At 60.0% G+C, this 17,477-nt stretch overlaps 1 protein-coding gene across 1 annotated transcript in view; it reads left to right on the top strand.

Annotated features, from left to right (window-relative positions):
- Nucleotides 1-17,477, top strand: part of LOC111160101 (LDL receptor related protein 1) — a 79,227-nt gene that overhangs the window by 47,044 nt on the left and 14,706 nt on the right. The window contains exons 30-58 of the mRNA XM_022522937.1: nucleotides 57-231; nucleotides 316-410; nucleotides 562-711; nucleotides 816-956; nucleotides 1,280-1,414; nucleotides 3,501-3,632; nucleotides 3,889-4,023; nucleotides 4,227-4,356; nucleotides 4,498-4,624; nucleotides 5,028-5,179; nucleotides 5,271-5,395; nucleotides 5,682-6,059; nucleotides 7,354-7,543; nucleotides 10,979-11,183; nucleotides 11,555-11,747; nucleotides 12,410-12,535; nucleotides 12,745-12,873; nucleotides 13,144-13,263; nucleotides 13,487-13,600; nucleotides 13,826-13,975; nucleotides 14,062-14,184; nucleotides 14,441-14,557; nucleotides 14,708-14,836; nucleotides 15,076-15,198; nucleotides 15,312-15,452; nucleotides 15,531-15,721; nucleotides 16,439-16,622; nucleotides 16,727-16,812; nucleotides 16,966-17,085. Of these exons, the coding sequence (XP_022378645.1) occupies nucleotides 57-231; nucleotides 316-410; nucleotides 562-711; nucleotides 816-956; nucleotides 1,280-1,414; nucleotides 3,501-3,632; nucleotides 3,889-4,023; nucleotides 4,227-4,356; nucleotides 4,498-4,624; nucleotides 5,028-5,179; nucleotides 5,271-5,395; nucleotides 5,682-6,059; nucleotides 7,354-7,543; nucleotides 10,979-11,183; nucleotides 11,555-11,747; nucleotides 12,410-12,535; nucleotides 12,745-12,873; nucleotides 13,144-13,263; nucleotides 13,487-13,600; nucleotides 13,826-13,975; nucleotides 14,062-14,184; nucleotides 14,441-14,557; nucleotides 14,708-14,836; nucleotides 15,076-15,198; nucleotides 15,312-15,452; nucleotides 15,531-15,721; nucleotides 16,439-16,622; nucleotides 16,727-16,812; nucleotides 16,966-17,085 (4,316 nt within the window). The remainder of the gene's footprint in view (nucleotides 1-56; nucleotides 232-315; nucleotides 411-561; nucleotides 712-815; nucleotides 957-1,279; nucleotides 1,415-3,500; nucleotides 3,633-3,888; nucleotides 4,024-4,226; nucleotides 4,357-4,497; nucleotides 4,625-5,027; nucleotides 5,180-5,270; nucleotides 5,396-5,681; nucleotides 6,060-7,353; nucleotides 7,544-10,978; nucleotides 11,184-11,554; nucleotides 11,748-12,409; nucleotides 12,536-12,744; nucleotides 12,874-13,143; nucleotides 13,264-13,486; nucleotides 13,601-13,825; nucleotides 13,976-14,061; nucleotides 14,185-14,440; nucleotides 14,558-14,707; nucleotides 14,837-15,075; nucleotides 15,199-15,311; nucleotides 15,453-15,530; nucleotides 15,722-16,438; nucleotides 16,623-16,726; nucleotides 16,813-16,965; nucleotides 17,086-17,477) is intronic.

The raw sequence follows: 17,477 nt of genomic DNA, 5'->3' as shown, positions 1-17,477 counted from the left end.
TCCTGACCTATGCCCCCGCAAATACCCAACCTCCAAGTCCCCGCTGTGCTCCCCAGACTTGCCAAATGCCCACGGGCTGGCTGTGGACTGGGTGTCCCGAAACCTGTTCTGGACAAGCTACGACACTAACAAGAAACAGATCAACGTGGCCCGGCTGGACGGCTCCTTCAAGAACGCGGTGGTGCAGGGCCTGGAGCAGCCCCACGGCCTGGTGGTCCACCCGCTGCGTGGGTCAGTCCGGGACCCAGGGTTGGGGGTCGTGGGGTGTGGGACAGGAGCAAAGAGGTCTGACTTCATCTTCCCACACCTTCCCAGGAAGCTCTACTGGACTGATGGGGATAACATCAGCATGGCCAACATGGATGGCAGCAACCGGACCCTGCTCTTCAGTGGCCAGAAGGGCCCTGTGGGTACGAGCTTGCCTTTCCCGAACTGCAGCTTGCCCTAATTCCTCACTGCCAAGCTTAGTGTGTGTCCTCATCATCCTCCCTCAAGACCATATATCCCTCAGCCCCCTGCCCAGGAGCCAGGCTCCCTGGCAGTGACACCCACCTCTTCCAGGCCTGGCTATCGACTTCCCTGAAAGCAAACTCTACTGGATCAGCTCTGGCAACCACACCATCAGCCGCTGCAACCTCGATGGGAGCGGACTGGAGGTCATCGACGCCATGCGGAGCCAGCTGGGAAAGGCCACGGCCCTGGCCATCATGGGTGAGGGCTGCTGGCTGGGGGCAGGGACAGGAGCAGAGAGGCTGGGCCCGTCCGGGCTGGGAGTGGGGCCCTCCCCGGGATCTCATCCCCTCCTGCCTCCCCAGGGGACAAGCTGTGGTGGGCGGATCAGGTGTCAGAGAAGATGGGCACATGCAACAAGGCGGACGGCTCAGAGCCCGTGGTCCTGCGGAATAGCACCACTCTGGTGATGCACATGAAGGTGTACGACGAGAGCATCCAGCTGGGTGAGGCCGGCGGCCAGGCTGCAGAGGGACTGCCTGGGCAGGGAGGTGAACGGGGATGAGCATGGGCCTGACTCCACTCTGCACCCAGAGGGGCTCCTCTTTCTCATTCTCGCGAAGGTGTCGTACATGCTAACAGCCACACCGGTTGCAAGAACTGGGGGCCTGCGAGAATAAAAGACTGGGCATGGGTTGGGTGGTGACCCCCCCAAGGTCCAGGGTGAAGGCAGTGCCCATCCTGTCCCTGGGCACTGCAAGCCTGACCGTGAGGTCCCGAGGAGGGCCACCTCATCCCTTTCTTTCTCTGTGCCTCCCACCCACCCCAGACCACGAGGGCACCAACCCCTGCAGTGTCAACAACGGGGACTGCTCCCAGCTCTGCCTGCCCACATCCGAGTCCACCCGCTCCTGCATGTGCACCGCCGGCTACAGCCTCCGGAGCGGCCAGCAGGCCTGCGAAGGTCCGTGCCCAACACCGCGCAGGGACCCCCCGAAGCCCTGACCCCTTCTGACCCCTCCTACCCCCTGGCCCCCACCTGCCCCCTCTCACCCTGGGGACGGGACTGCATGGATCTCGTATTCCTAAGTGCCTCCTGGGTGAGATGCTTGGTAAGCCCCCACCATGCTGGGAGCTGCTGGGGAAGCCCGGGGGTAGAAGTCCCTGTCCTGTTCCCATGCCGCAGTCTTTTTTTTTTTTTTTTAAGATTTTTATTTATTTATTTGACAGAGATCACAAGCAGGCAGAGAGGCAGGCAGAGAGAGAGGAAGGGAAGCAGGCTCCTTTCTGAGCAGGGAGCCCGATGTGGGGCTCGATCCCAGGACCCTGAGATCATGACCTGAGCCGAAGGCAGAGGCTTTAACCCACTGAGCCACCCAGGCGCCCCCCCATGCCGCAGTCTTAACCAGAGATGGGGCTAACCTGGAGGGGAAACGGGATGGTGAGATGCTCTCCGGGCCCTGCAGAAGGGTTTTGGAGAAAGAGATGTTGGCAGGCAGTGCCAGGGCTGGCCTCATGGAAGAGGTGTGCTGTGAGCCGAGTTCTACAGGGCAAGGAGGATTTGAGTGCATGGCTCAAAGGAGGAAGGACAAGTGAGGCACAGGGTCCAGAGCAAGAGGAGGAAATGTGCAAGGGCCCTCAAGGCACCAAGCCAATGGGTGGGCAGAGTATGGGGGGGATCATAGATGATTGACTGTGGGGTAGGGCAGGCCTCTGGTGTGTTCTCAGCAAGGAGTGCCTGGAAGGTGATGTTTGGGGCAGATTAACCTGGCGGCAGAGAGCCGGCCGGTGGGGGAGGGAGAAACCAAACCCAGGCGGTTAGACCAGTTAGGAGGCTATTAGCGTGAGCCCCGTGTTAAGAGATGGGGCTTAGCAGCTGGGTTGAAGAGAAGGGGTGAGACTCAAACATTTCACAAGAACTTGCTGACTGATTTATGAATTTGCCCCAGGACAGCACTTCCCAAAGTGCGCTCTGGGAACCTTCCTCTTTGATGTGGGTAGATGTTACAGAAAGAAGCACTGGGTTGAACAAAGTTTAAGTGTTTTTTGCTGCAGAACTTCTCAGAGTCTTGAATATGCTCATCTGCACTGAGAATTTTTCTCAAGAGAAGACTCTAGTGTTTGGGGTTGCCCCAAACTCCTTTGACCATGAGTCCTTTTTTTTCATGGAGCCTGAGAAACCAGAGCCTGCTGGGGGATTGATCTGGGGACACACTGTATCAAGGGATAAAGGCAGTGGAGGGTTCTGGCTCATGTTGATGGCGGCACCTTGTAAGAAATGGGAAAGCAGAGAGGGGCCTGGGTAGCTCGGTCTGTTAAGTGTCTGCCTTCAGCTCAGGTCATGGTCCTGGAGTCCTGGGATTGAGTCCCGCATCGGGCTCCCTGCTTGGCAGGGAGTTGCTTCTCCCTTTCCCGCCTTGTGCTTGCGCCCTCTCTCTCTCTCTCTCTCACTCTCGCTCTCAAATGAATAAATAGTTTTTAAAAATTAAAAAAAAGAAGAAGAAGAAGAAGAAGAAGAAGAAGAAGAAATGGGAAAACAGAATGAAACCAGTTCAAGAGTGAGAAGTCAGGAATGTTGAGTTTTAGGTGTTTGAGAGGGTGTAGGTGACACAGGCCAGACTGAGGAGGACAAATAGGAACCTAAGATGGAAGTCTTCACTGAGGGGTCATCTCGTTCCATTGCTTTGTCTGAACCTCCCCAGGTCCTCCCCAACAGCCCTTGAGGTTGCGGGGTTGTATTGAGTGAAGAGGGATTAAAGGGCCCCCTTTGGGAGAGAGAAATCCAGGTCTCTTCTGCCCTCTAGTGGGGACTAGCAGTCTTGCAGGCGCTTCACCAGAGGTGCTCTCCTTTCCTATTCCCTGCATTCCCAGCCCAAGCTGCAGGCCTCAGGCTAAGTTAAGTGTGTGTATCTGTGTGTTGAATGGGGAGGAGTGATAGCTGTGAGAAGAGGTCAAAAAGAAGCAGAGGACAATAATAGGTTTGAGAGTGACAGACCCCAAGCTTAAAGGGGTGTCACTGAGGCCCGGGCCTGAGTGTCCTTGTGTTTCAGGTGTGGGTTCCTTTCTCCTGTACTCTGTGCATGAGGGAATCCGCGGAATCCCCCTGGATCCCAACGACAAGTCAGATGCCCTGGTCCCAGTGTCGGGGACATCCCTGGCTGTCGGCATCGACTTCCATGCTGGTGAGTGATTTGGTGGCAGGAGGGAGTGGGACATTACTTTGGGGGTGGTGTGCTCTGGGAGCCCAGTGAGAGGCTGCCCAACCACAGCTGGAGGGGGAGACAACACAGCAACCCCCACCCTACTCTGTCTTCCCTTCCAAGCTTCCTGCCCCCATCCCAGCACTGACCTCCATCTTGACTGCCATTTGATTCTGCCCACCCTCCAACCTTTCCCCTGTCTTGTGGGATATCCCCATGTTGGCTCCTCTACCTCCAGAAAACGACACCATTTACTGGGTAGACATGGGCCTAAGCACCATCAGCCGGGCTAAGCGAGACCAGACATGGCGTGAGGATGTGGTGACCAACGGCATTGGCCGCGTGGAGGGCATTGCCGTGGACTGGATCGCAGGTGAGCCGTGAGAGGGTCCTGGGTGGGCTGGGGGCCTCCAGGTGAGGTAGAGGCCCGGCAGGGGAGATGTGGGATCTCAGGAGAAGTCTGAGGAGGAGTAGGCTGGAACAGATGGGGGAGCAGCAGGGATCTAGAGGCTCAAAAGGGACCAGGTACAAGTGCTCCCACCCATTCCCCCTCCTCTCCACCCACTCTCTCCTCAGGCAACATCTACTGGACCGACCAGGGCTTCGATGTCATTGAGGTCGCCCGGCTCAATGGCTCTTTCCGCTATGTGGTCATCTCCCAGGGTCTGGATAAACCCCGGGCCATCACTGTTCACCCAGAGAAGGGGTGAGAAGCTGGACAGGCTTTCCAGGTCCCAGCCCTGGCTCGGGTCTGGCCTGGTCACTCCCCACAGCCCACACTGACGAGACCTTCTCTTCTCGGTGGTCTGGGGACTGACCCCCAACTTCTCCCTCCTCCGCCCCACAGGTATCTGTTCTGGACTGAGTGGGGCCAGTACCCACGTATTGAGCGGTCTCGGCTAGATGGTACTGAGCGGGTCGTGCTGGTTAACGTCAGCATCAGCTGGCCCAACGGCATCTCAGTGGACTATGAGGTTTGGGTGCAGGCTGGGCCCTGGAGCCCATGGGCTATCCAGACCCTGTGCTCTGGGGGAGGCTCCCCTTACCCTATGCTTTGCTCCCCATTGATTCTCCCTGTGATGAGGCCCCATTTGGTGGGAAGATGTGGACCCAGGGTAGTCATGGGGTCTTCTGGCCCAGCTCCGGAATGGGACTCCTGCCACCCCAGAGGGGTAGGGGGCCGTCACTCAGAAGTGAGGATGGAAGGCATGCCTAGAGCTTGTCAGACTGGCAGGTGAGAGGGTGGGAAGGATATGGAAGAAGCAGGAGAAAGACACGGGAGGCAGGAGTGAGTGGGACCCATCCTGTGGTCCAGGACCCTGGGGCAGATGGGGAGCACTGGGCATTAGAGGTGAGGTGGGTGCCTCTGGCTTGTAGGATGGGAAGCTCTACTGGTGTGATGCCCGGACAGACAAGATTGAGCGGATTGACCTGGAGACGGGTGAGAACCGTGAGGTGGTTCTGTCCAGCAACAACATGGACATGTTTTCCGTGTCCGTGTTTGAGGATTTCATCTACTGGAGTGACAGGTGAGGGCTTCTGCCCTGGTCTTCTCCTCCGTGGTCTGTTCCCGCCCTCTGTCAACGCCCTGCTCATGGCCTAGCCCTTCCCTTCCCCCAGGACTCATGCCAATGGCTCCATCAAACGTGGGAGTAAGGACAATGCTACAGACTCCGTGGCCCTGAGAACAGGCATCGGCGTCCAGCTCAAAGACATCAAAGTCTTCAACCGGGACCGGCAGAAAGGTGAGGCTGGGGCCCTGGGCCAGGCAGGAGAGGCTCACGGGGGGCTCCCTGGCCTGGGAGTGACTCCCCTGTAGTGAGAGGGGCTGGGATAGGGGCTGGACCCACAGGGACACGTTCCAGCAGCTCCGGAGAGGCTGGGGAGCTCTGGGACCGATCCAGGTGCTGTGTGCGCAGGCCCGGAGGCTTGTCTGTGCTGAGGCAGAGTGGTGGCCCCGCCAGGGTCCCCACGGTGGCAGAGATGTCCGAGACCACCCTCTGCAGCCATCTCCTTCCCCTTTCCCCACAGGCACCAACGTGTGCGCAGTGGCTAATGGCGGGTGCCAGCAGCTGTGCCTGTACCAGGGCGGCGGGCGGCGGGCCTGTGCCTGCGCGCACGGGATGCTGGCTGAAGATGGGGCATCATGCCGCGAGTATGCCGGCTACCTGCTGTACTCTGAACGCACCATCCTCAAGAGCATCCACCTGTCCGACGAGCGCAACCTCAACGCGCCCGTCCAGCCCTTCGAGGATCCTGAGCACATGAAGAATGTCATCGCGCTGGCCTTCGACTACCGAGCAGGCACCTCCCCGGGCACCCCCAATCGTATCTTCTTCAGCGACATCCACTTCGGGAACATCCAGCAGATCAATGACGATGGCTCCTGGAGGACCACCATCGTGGAGAGTGAGCCCATACCCCAATCTTCCCCCCGGGAGGGGAGGGTGGGGGGCTGTGGGGCAGGACCGGCCCCGCCTCTGGGGAGAGCAGCCCTCCGCCCTCAGCCAACCCCCTGCGCCCCGGATCCCAATCCCAGCTGTGACCGTGTCTCTGACAATTCGCCAGCGAATCACACTGCACCCGTTATAGTTATTTGAAAGTTTCTCCTCATTTGAAGTCAGAGTCGACTCTTCTTCCTTCCCCTTCCAGCCCTAGTTTGCCCCCAGGAGCCACAAAGCTCTACTCTGTGTGGCTGGGACTCACGGCACAGGCTGCAGAGAGGCTGGTTCAACCCCAGCCATGGGGTTTCAGGCACTTGGGCAAGTTCCCTCTGCTGTCTAAGCCTCAGGTGTTTCACGTGTGTAGGGAGGCAGGGTCACCTGAAGGGCAGGTGTGACAGCTTAGTTCAGCATAGGACACGTGTACACGCCCCACAGAGAGTGCTAGGGGCTAGACACAGTGTCCTAGAACAGCCTTTAGGCTCTTTGCAAAGAGCAAAGTTATTTCGTTGTGCTACAGTTTACTCTTCTCCGGACTGGATAAGCCCTGGTCCTTTGACTCACTCCTTTGCTCATTCTTTCATTCATCCTGTCCACAAAGACCTACCCAACACTGAATGAGGTCCTGGTATCCAGCAGTGGTAAACAAGCATCTGTCCTTTGAACCTCCTTTGGACACATTCTGCTCCATGCAGAACACGCCTGCCTGAAAATGTGTCCAGAGCTAAGCCAGATACCCTGCAACCATAGCTTGACCAGGAGAGACTGGCAAGAACTGTCCCCTGCCTTCGGCCCGTTGTTTAAGTACAGTACTTCTCATAATGCAGCCTTCTGGCAAGCACGGCGTCATACAGCTAGAAGCCACAAAAGCCCAAGTCTTTTTCTCTTAAGCTATGGTTCCCCTACTCATTGTGCACTTAATTCTTTAACCGGAGTTTAGGATGTTTACGAACAATCTGGTTTGGGTCTTGTTCATTTGGAAGCTCCCAGGACAGCCCAAGTTGGATGTGATTTACCAAAATCCATAAAGCGTTTCTACTCGGCTGTGGGGAAGATGGGAAGATGGGTCGGGAGATGGACCATGGACCATTTGTGTAGAAAATAGGGAAGGACAGGAGGGGTTGGGGGTGCCAAGGGCTGTGCTCCCACACATCCCCTGACAGCTCCACATATGCCAGAGGACTGGGTGCTGTGGGCCACCCCCTCTTCGGCTCTGCTCTCTGGCCCCATCCCGACCCACAACTACTCCTCTCCCCTTGCAGATGTGGGCTCCGTGGAAGGCCTGGCCTATCATCGTGGCTGGGACACCCTTTACTGGACAAGTTACACAACATCCACCATCACCCGCCACACAGTCGATCAGACCCGCCCAGGGGCCTTCGAGCGTGAGACAGTCATTACCATGTCTGGAGACGACCACCCACGGGCCTTTGTGCTGGATGAGTGCCAGAAGTGAGCTGCTGGGTACAGGGAGTGGAAAGGGACAGGCCACAGGGTGGTAGAAGCTTCCCCAGGTAGCCCTGGGTGGGGGAGTACAGCAGCAGGAGGGGCTGGCTATCCCCTGAGATCAGCTACTTCCTTGCTTTGTGACCTTGGGCCAGCAGTAGGAGCTCTCTGAGCTTTAGTTTCCTCATCTGTAAGATGACAATAATATTTCAGGTGCCTGAACCAAGGGGAGGACCGGGGGACTCTGAAGGACAGTTCTGGCTCAGTGATGAATTGATTCATTCATCAGAGAGCCATGGTCGAGGCACATAGTAGGTCCTCTGTATTTCTGGCCCTCCAAGCTTCAGGCAAAGATTGTTCACTGAACGCTTGCTGTATGGAAGCCTTCATCTGGGCCCATTCAAACCACCTAGCCCGAAGGAGAGAAATCACAGTGGTGGGAAAGGCTGAGACAAGTACAGGACTGTATGTAATGACCAGGAGTCATCCCAGAGGCCGTGCTTTGGCACTGGGCCTAGACGTCAGCAGGCCACGAAGGGCAGCCCGGACACAGGGTAGTGCTTTATGTGACAGCCAGAGGAGGGAGTGCTCTGGGCAGGAAGGACTGTGGGGGCCTCCCCCATGCCCAGTCGAGGGGCTCCCATATGCAGGGCAGGCCTGAGGATGGCCCAGGAGGCTGGGCTCAGGTTGCAAGGGAGGCCAGAGCACAAATCTGGAAAATTTGGGAGGAAATAGCCCTGGGGGTGCTGCACGCCCCTGGTCTCCACCCGCTGTGCTCCCTGCAGGGCCAGCAACCCCCCCCCCCCCCGCCCCCACGATTTCCAGTGTGTGGGCTGCTGCTGAGCCACGCGCTCACCTTAGAAATCCTGACCCACGTGAAAGCAAAACTGTTTTCCCCGGAACTCGGCAACACTTGGAATATTTTCCCAAAGTTTTGCTAGGAAACGAAGGGACAAACAAAACCCAAAAGCAGCTACTTAGAAACAGTGAGTGTACAGAACCTAGATTCCTTACCCTGATGTCACTCAAATCCAGCCCCAGCCTGGCCTCCTGGCCCTACAGACCAGCACGAGGACCCTCTCCCTGGTCTGCTCACCCTGGCCTGCGTGTCCATGGCTCACAACAAAGATTCTGTCTTCCCTCTGTGACCCTTGGCCCCGGCAGCTGTCCTTATGGGTCTGGAACCTCCATGGGCCGGGGATGCTGCCGGACACCCCTGCCTGCCTCCCACCCCCAGTCCAGAGGTGACGGAGCACTGTGGCTTCTGGAAGCTCCTTCATGGCTGTCCAGCAGGTTCCTTTGCTCTGAGCCCAGGGAATTCCATTGTTCACTCAGCAAATGGCTTTTGAGAACCAACGATGTGCTGAGGAGCCAGGGGAGGGTGAGATGGACCTTGGCTTTACCTCGGGCCTATTTGCTGTTAGCTGTGAGGCTTCAAGGGGCTTTATGAGTGTGTAACAAGGACCTGACCCAGCTGGATACCAAGGGACATGTCCTCCAGGAGGCAGCACCTCAGCTGGGGTCTGAAGGTCGGGGGACGGGGATACTGAAGCCAGGGCAGGGTGCAGGAGAAAGAGCTGAGCTGTCTGGGAGAAGCCCTCTCTTGGCCAGAAAGAGTGAGTGCTTTGGGGTCGGGGGGAGGAGAAGTGTGCACCCAGATGAAGGGGCCAGGACCCCCTGCCCTCCTGCTGAGCCTACCCTACAGCTGACCCTCAGGAAAGCCCCTCCTCCTAGCCCCCCCCCCCACCCCAGAATCCTCAGTTGTGGGACATGTCCTTCTTCCACATGTGGTAGTTTGACATGGTAAGAGGAAAGCCACTTCCTACCACAGAGTCTGCTGGGCCCTACCTGAGGGTGTGGAAGTCCCTGAGGGCCCTACCTGAGGGTGTGGGACCAACGAGGCCAGGAGGCTGACTCTTGCAGCTGGGCCTGGGATAACACTTTCTCCTGTGGAGGCCGGAGAGAGATGCTGCGATCCTTGATGGCATCGGGCCATTGTCCACACTCCCACCCTGAACTCGGAAAGCCATCCAGAACCCCCACCCACTTCCCCCAGGATGAGCGCCTTTAAAGCAGAGCCTCAGCCTCCTTAGGTCCCAGGGCTTGGGAACAGCCAGCACCTCCCTAAGTGGAAACGGGTGTCCTGTTCCCACTTGAGCATAGCAGCAGGAGGCCTCAGCTCAAACTGAGTCGGGAGGGGGTGTTAAAAAGAGAGAGACCTTGGGGACACCTGGCCAGTTCAGTTGGTAAGGCACGTGACTCTTGATCTTGGGGTTGCGAGTCCAAGCCCCACGTTGGGTGTAGACATTACTTGAAAAAAAGAGACAGACCTGGAGAGGTTTGAGGAGACAAGTCCATGAGCAGCAGACAGCTTTGCGTCCCGAGCAGCAGAGGGCGGGCGATGTGGAACCCTCGGGCAGGGAGGCAGGGGCAGTTGCTATGAGGAAGCTGGGAAACAGAACTGACTCTGCTGCTAGACGGTTCTCCAACTCCAGGGTGCATGCAGCTTGTCTGGGGAATGCAGGAAAGTGCGGTTCCTCAGCCCCGCCCCGGGCCTGAGTGTGAATCTCCGGGACAGAGGACCCAGGGGTCAAGATCCAGAGCAGGTGGTCAGAGGAGCACACTGTCACACCTAGCACAGTGGCTGAGCAGCCTGGAAGTGAGGCATTCCCAGCTCCGGAGCCTCCCCACCCCGCAAAGGTTGCTGAGCATGGCCAGATCCCACCACCTCCTTTACCGAGAGGAAGCCAACGTGCAAAGACAAGAGGCTGGTTCAAGGTCAGAGCTAGTAAGGGGCAGTACTGGGGCTCAGACTCCAGATATGCAAAAGCCTGAAATGACAGAGAGGGTGATTTTCAAGAACCCCTTGAGGGTGGGGTCCGTGTGTCCCCAGCACAGGCATATATGAGACACTCGCAAGTGTTTCCCGGATGCCAGGCAAACAGCAGTTAAGAATAACCTAATGGGAAATAGTCATGTGGCATTTACCAGCTGTCATTAGGTAAACATTAACTCTGAATCCTTAAACCACCTATGAGGCAGGTGTAGTATTATCCCTGCCTCCTGGAGAAGGAAACTGAGGCATAGAGAAGTTAAGTCACTTGCTGAGGTTCCTCACTGGTAAGTGGCAGAGCTTGGATCGGAGCCCAGAGCCTGCCTTACTTGCTACACCATCGTCTCTCAGTAAATGCAGACGGTCGCTTCCCAGACACCGAGAAGTCCGTGTGCACACACACCCACACAGCGACCCTGTGGCAGCCTGGCCCTCTGGGACCCGGGCCATGTTGGCCTTGGTGACTGTGAGTCCACCTGGGTTGTGGGCATCTGCCTCACACCCTGGCTGACCCTTGGGTTCTGGTCAACTCTTGGCCCTCGTCTGGGCCCTCTGTGGCAGACTCCCCAGCTTTGACTCCTGACCCCCGGGGCCTTCCCTTCCCCCAGCCTGATGTTCTGGACCAACTGGAATGAGCAGCACCCCAGCATCATGCGGGCAGCCCTGTCGGGAGCCAACGTCCTGACTCTCATTGAGAAGGACATCCGTACCCCCAACGGCCTGGCCATTGACCACCGGGCCGAGAAGCTCTACTTCTCCGACGCCACCCTGGACAAGATCGAGCGGTGCGAGTATGACGGCTCTCACCGCTATGTGAGTCGGGGGGGGCCGGCGGAATGGAGCTCAAGGTGGGCTGGGCCCAGGGGTGGCAGGTCAGCCAAGAAAGGGATTGCCCTGGCAGGAGGGGAGGCCACTGAGTGGGAAGATTTGGGGGGAGAATGAGGCAAGGACACAGCCACTTAGCTATGTGGCCTCATGCGGCCCCCATCCTGTCCAGGCTTGGCTTCCTCATCAGTTCAGGGAGGAAAAGGCAAGATGTCTCTGTGGGTCCCTCCCCTTCCCAGCTGCGTCCAGGGATCTGGGCCAAGGCCAGGCACCCTCGCCCCTGGGGCCGGCTGCCATGGGGCAGAGTTGGGGCGGGAGACCTGAGCCCACCCGTGATGGGCCCGGTGCTGGTGCCGCAGGTGATCCTGAAGTCGGAGCCGGTCCACCCCTTCGGGCTGGCTGTGTACGGGGAGCACATCTTCTGGACTGACTGGGTGCGGCGAGCCGTGCAGCGTGCCAACAAGTACGTGGGCAGCGACATGAAGCTGCTGCGCGTGGACATCCCCCAGCAGCCCATGGGCATCATCGCCGTGGCCAATGACACCAACAGCTGTGAGTGGGGCCGCTGCCACCAGCCTTGCTCTCCCGCCCATGGTGCCAGCACGTACACACACATGCAGACATCCACTTGTACACACCTGGTACACACAGCCCCCAAGAAACTCCAAGACACCTAACACCCCTCTACTCCAGCTTCCTCAAGACATCTGTGCACACACACACACACGTACACACATTCATACCACCCCACGATGGTTTCACCTGAATCCTTGGACACCCCAGTGCATGCCCTAGTCCTTCTCCACCCCCCAGGACCACACATGCCCCAGAGCCTGGTCACACGCATCCCAGGCTCTGCCTACCTCATGCTCTACGTGCGCATGCCCGTGCACCTGCCTTGCCCAGCTGCCCCCACCCAGATCTTAGCTTTCCCAGGCCTCTCACGCTTACTCTGGGGCCCCACCATGATGCCCCAAAGCACACAACGAAGCCCACATCATCCCCCTGAGAGCACACACCCCCTCTGCCCCAGGCCCACCCCAGACACTCCCCCTGGCCCACCTGTAGCGCCTTTTCTGCTCCCCCAGCCATGTACCGCTATGCCACAGGCCTGGGGCTAGGAAGCTCCATGAAGCTGTGTGAGTGGGTGGGCGCCTCCTCTGTGTGCACAGCCGTGAACACTCCTAGCCCACTGTCGTCTGTCCCTGTTTCAGGCGAGCTCTCCCCTTGCCGCGTCAACAACGGTGGCTGCCAGGACCTGTGTCTGCTCACTCACCAAGGCCACGTCAACTGTTCTTGCCGAGGAGGCCGCATCCTCCAAGAGGACCTCACCTGCCGCGGTGAGAGAGGAGATGAAGGAGGGGGACACTGGTGGGGGACCCTGGGCACATACTGGCGCCATCTCCACCCAGACTCCCAAAAGCCCGGCCCCCCGAAACCTTTTACCAAGGAGGGACTCAGGATGACCTCAGTTCCGGGGGGCTGAGGGGTAGAGGCGTTCCAGGCCCCTGGGCCCTGGCTTATGACACTCACTCCACATTCTCGCCAGCCATGAACTCCTCTTGCCGGGCACAAGATGAGTTCGAGTGTGCCAACGGTGAATGCATCAACTTCAGCCTAACTTGTGATGGCGTCTCCCACTGCAAGGACAAATCTGACGAGAAGCCATCCTACTGCAGTAAGCGCCTCCTCCAGCCCCAGTGCCCCAGCCCACCTCCCTTCCCCTGGCCCTCCAGGGTCCCCAGACCCCAGCAGGACCAGGCGTGCAAGTGAGGGCCGCAAAATCTCCCTGACCCACTGTGTGGCTGAGGAGTCTGGGGTGGTCGTGAAGGGCAGAGCCATGGCCAACCCTGGGCCAGGCCCAGAGCTGGGCTGAGTACGTTGTCAAGGCCTCAGGAGGCTGCCTTCCCAGAGCTGCTGCTGACCCGTGGCCCACTCCCCTCCCCAGACTCCCGCCGCTGCAAGAAGACCTTCCGCCAGTGCAACAATGGACGCTGTGTGTCCAACATGCTGTGGTGCAATGGGGCGGATGACTGCGGAGATGGCTCAGATGAGATCCCCTGCAACAGTGAGTGCCACACAGGGCCAGCCTGCCTCAGCCCCGCCCCGCCTCCCCCCCACCCTGCCTCCCCAGGCCCCAGGGCATCTGCTGCAGCGCTCTTGGGGGGGGGGGTACAGGGCAGGGGGGGGGGGTGGCTGGGCCGGTACTTTGGGCCAGGAGTTCCGGCTGGGGTCTCCTGGTCTCTGCGGGGAAGACTGGCCTGATGGTCGTGGGGCGGGGTCTGTTCTAGAGACGGCCTGCGGCGTGGGCGAGTTCCGCTGCCGGGATGGCACCTGCGTTGGGAACTCCAGCCGCTGCAACCAGTTTGTGGACTGCGAGGATGCCTCTGACGAGATGAACTGCAGTGAGTCACGCCCCTCCCTCACTCCTCCTCTCTGGCTGCCCTCTGGCCCACTCACAGCCTGTGTGCTCCTGCCCCCTGCCCCCACGCCCCCGGCTCCCGGGGCAGGGGCAGGGTGAGTGGAAGGGGTGGACAGCATCTCCTCCCCTGAAGGATACCACGTAAGGGTGGCTCGAGGGAGGGAGTGTGGAGGGAATCGTGTGTCACCTGCTTCCCTGCCCCCACCAGGCGCCACCGACTGCAGCAGCTACTTCCGCCTGGGGGTGAAAGGGGTGCGCTTCCAGCCCTGTGAGCGGACCTCCCTCTGCTACGCCCCCAGCTGGGTGTGTGACGGTGCCAACGACTGCGGGGACTACAGCGATGAGCGTGACTGCCCAGGTCCCGCCGCAGGCCGGGTGTGCAGCGGGCGGCAGGCGGCAGGCACCCCAAGGAGCCAGTGCTCTCATGCCTCCCTCTCCCCCCAGGAGTGAAGCGCCCCAGATGCCCCCTGAATTACTTCGCCTGCCCTAGTGGGCGCTGCATCCCCATGAGCTGGACGTGTGACAAGGAGGACGACTGTGAACACGGCGAGGATGAGACCCATTGCAGTGAGTGACCAACTCCAGCGCCCACCCACCGTGGCCACGGAGTCCCAGTCCATGCCCGACCTTTCAGTTCCTTCCCAGGAAGTGTGCCCTTGGGAGAAGAGCCCCTAGGGCCCCTGAGGGGGCATCTCTCTAGCTCATGCTGACCCCCCCCACAAAGGGATGCCTGGGGTCTCTCCCATCTGTCCTCCACCTGCCTGCCCAGCGGAGTGACTTGCCATCCCCTCCCCCGTCTTACTTTGGTTTCCAACCGCCCCAGACAAGTTCTGCTCAGAGGCCCAGTTTGAGTGTCAGAACCATCGCTGCATCTCCAAGCAGTGGCTGTGTGACGGCAGTGACGACTGCGGGGACGGCTCCGACGAGGCGGCACACTGCGGTGAGGGGTGGCTATGGCCGGCTCAGGGAGGGGCTTCCGGGAGGGACAGACCCCACCCACCCCCACTCCCTCCTATAGGAGGGGCAGCATGACGCCCAGCCCACTGTGCCTGCTCCTGAATCTCTCGGTGGCTGCCGGTTCCCCCAACAGAAGGCAAGACATGCGGACCCTCCTCCTTCTCCTGCCCTGGCACCCACGTGTGTGTCCCGGAGCGCTGGCTCTGTGATGGTGACAAGGACTGTGCTGACGGTGCTGACGAGAGCGTCACAGCTGGCTGCTGTAAGTGGGAGGGGCGCATGAGGAGTGGGGCCACTGTCTCACTCTACAGAAGGGGAAACTGAGGCCAAGGAGAGGCAGTGCTTCAGCCGGGGTCACCCAGGTGGCTAGTGGCAGAGCCCTGTCTACAGCCCAGATGGGTGTCTCTGCACATCCCACCTCTCAGACCACACGAAGGTCCCAGGGACGGGCAGCAGTGGGCCAGGCAGGGGCTGAGGGACCTCGTCTGTCTCCGTCTACAGTGTACAACAGCACCTGCGATGACCGCGAGTTCATGTGCCAGAATCGCCAGTGCATCCCCAAGCATTTTGTGTGTGACCACGACCGGGACTGCGCGGACGGATCCGACGAGTCCCCTGAATGCGGTGAGCTGGGCAGGCTAAGCCGGGATGGCGGCAGGGGCGGGTTCCACCCCCCTGTACCTGGGCCCAGCCAGAGCCCCCAGCCTCACCCCCTCACCCCACCCCTCCACCCCCAGAGTACCCCACCTGTGGCCCCAACGAGTTCCGCTGTGCCAACGGGCGCTGTCTGAGCTCCCGCCAGTGGGTGTGCGACGGTGAAAACGACTGCCACGACCAGAGTGACGAGGCCCCCAAGAACCCGCACTGCACCAGCTCAGGTGGGCCCCGCCCTGGCCTCGGGGGGACCCCCGCTCCGTGTCCCCGTGCCCCACTGACCCGCGCCTCCGCCCCCGCAGAGCACAAGTGCAACGCCTCGTCGCAGTTCCTGTGCAGCAGCGGGCGCTGTGTGGCCGAGGTGCTGCTCTGCAACGGCCAGGACGACTGCGGGGACGGCTCGGACGAGCGCGGCTGCCACGTCAACGAGTGTCTCAGCCGCAAGCTCAGTGGCTGCAGCCAGGACTGCGAGGACCTCAAGATCGGCTTCAAGGTGAGCCCCGCCCAGAGTGGGAGCCGCTGGCCCCTCTTTGTTCAATCACTGGCTCCTTCATCCCTTCCTTCACCAAGGGCTCAGTTAGCTCCCAGTCTGCTGGGCAGTGTTCCAGGCACTGAGGGCCCAGTGGGGAACAGAACCAAAACCCGTGCTTGGTGGGGCTCTGCCTCTCTGTGGCAGGTAGAGCCAGCAAGGGCCATGGGAGAAGGGACGAGCAGATGTCAGGGAGGCGCCGGAAAGTGGGCTACCCAGCTCAAAGGAGCACGGACTCTGGGCGTTTTGCACTGTAGAGACAGCATGTAAAATCCATGAGTCTGGAGAAGATCCCCAAGGGAGTGAGTATAGTTGGAAAAGAGGGGAAGTCCAAGGCCTGAGCCCTGCACTCAGACACCCGGAGGGCCAGGGGGTGCGGGGTGGGGACTGGCAGAGGATCCTGAGAAGGGGCAGCTGCTGTGGGGGGAGAACAGCCAAGTGAAGAAGTCCTCGGAGTGAAGCACAAGCAGCTCTGTCAGATAACGCTCACAGGTCGTAGAAACAGGGTTCGTCGGTCACATGGGTCCAGAGGCAGACGCCTGGCACGGGTCAGCTCGGCGCCCTCTTGCTGCCTGCCCGCCGAGCCAGCCGCCCTGGGTGGGGGGAGCTGAAGCCCCAGTGTCCGGGGTGGGAGGCCCCGAGCCCTGCCCAGCCCCAGCCTGAGGCTCCCTGTGCCCACAGTGCCGCTGCCGCCCGGGCTTCCGCCTGAAGGACGACGGCCGCACGTGTGCTGACGTGGACGAGTGCAGTTCCACGTTCCCCTGCAGTCAGCGCTGCATCAACACGCACGGCAGCTACAAGTGTCTGTGTGTGGAGGGCTACGCCCCCCGCGGGGGCGACCCCCACAGCTGCAAAGCTGTGACTGGTGAGATGGGCCCTTGGTGGGCGTTGGACGCCTGGGACAGCTGGGGACCGGGGCTGTGGGGGCATGCCCCGGCCGGCAGCTGAGCCAGGGTGATCTGTCTGCAGATGAGGAGCCCTTCCTGATCTTTGCCAACCGCTACTACCTGCGCAGGCTCAACCTGGACGGCTCCAACTACACGCTGCTGAAACAGGTGCCGCACGGGCCCGCCTCAGCCCACCCGTCTCCCCAGGCCCGGAGCTATGTTCCCTGCCCTGCACAGCCCCCTCCTTCTCCCCTGCTGACTCCTCCAGCTGCCCGTGTCCTGATTCTGTCATCCTCCTTCTCCCCCACCCCCCACATCCAGGGCCTGAACAATGCCGTCGCCTTGGACTTCGACTACCGAGAACAAATGATTTACTGGACGGACGTGACGACCCAGGGCAGTATGATCCGAAGAATGCACCTTAACGGGAGTAACGTGCAGGTGAGGCCGGGGCAGCCCACTCCTCTGCAGACTAGGGCGGTGGGGGCGGGGTGGGTGGCAGAGATCCAGGCCCCGTGTCTCTCTCCAGAGGGCTCTCTCTGTTTCAAGGCCGTCTCCCCTTCACCCCACGCATCCCACTGAATTCTTCCTTCCTCCGCCTTCCCGACAGAGTCTCTGCACAGCTCTGCTTGTCTGGGCTTCTCCCTCCCCACAAGCTCGGAGAGTAAAATCTAGGAGATTCCTCCTGCTCTTTTCCTAGTCATCTTAGTCTTTTTCCCTCAGAACAGACCTCTCTTAAATGCTCACCCCCAGGCACTGTGGGGCTTGGGGTGCGGTCTCTCTCACCTGAAGACCCCTGTCCTAGAGCCTCCAATGACATCAGGCCCAGGGCT

Source organism: Enhydra lutris, unplaced genomic scaffold (genome assembly GCF_002288905.1).
Source record: "Enhydra lutris kenyoni isolate GAN:26980312 unplaced genomic scaffold, ASM228890v2 scaffoldscaffold74, whole genome shotgun sequence".
Taxonomy (NCBI): Eukaryota; Metazoa; Chordata; class Mammalia; order Carnivora; family Mustelidae; genus Enhydra; species Enhydra lutris.
This window is presented reverse-complemented; position numbering and strand designations above follow the sequence as displayed.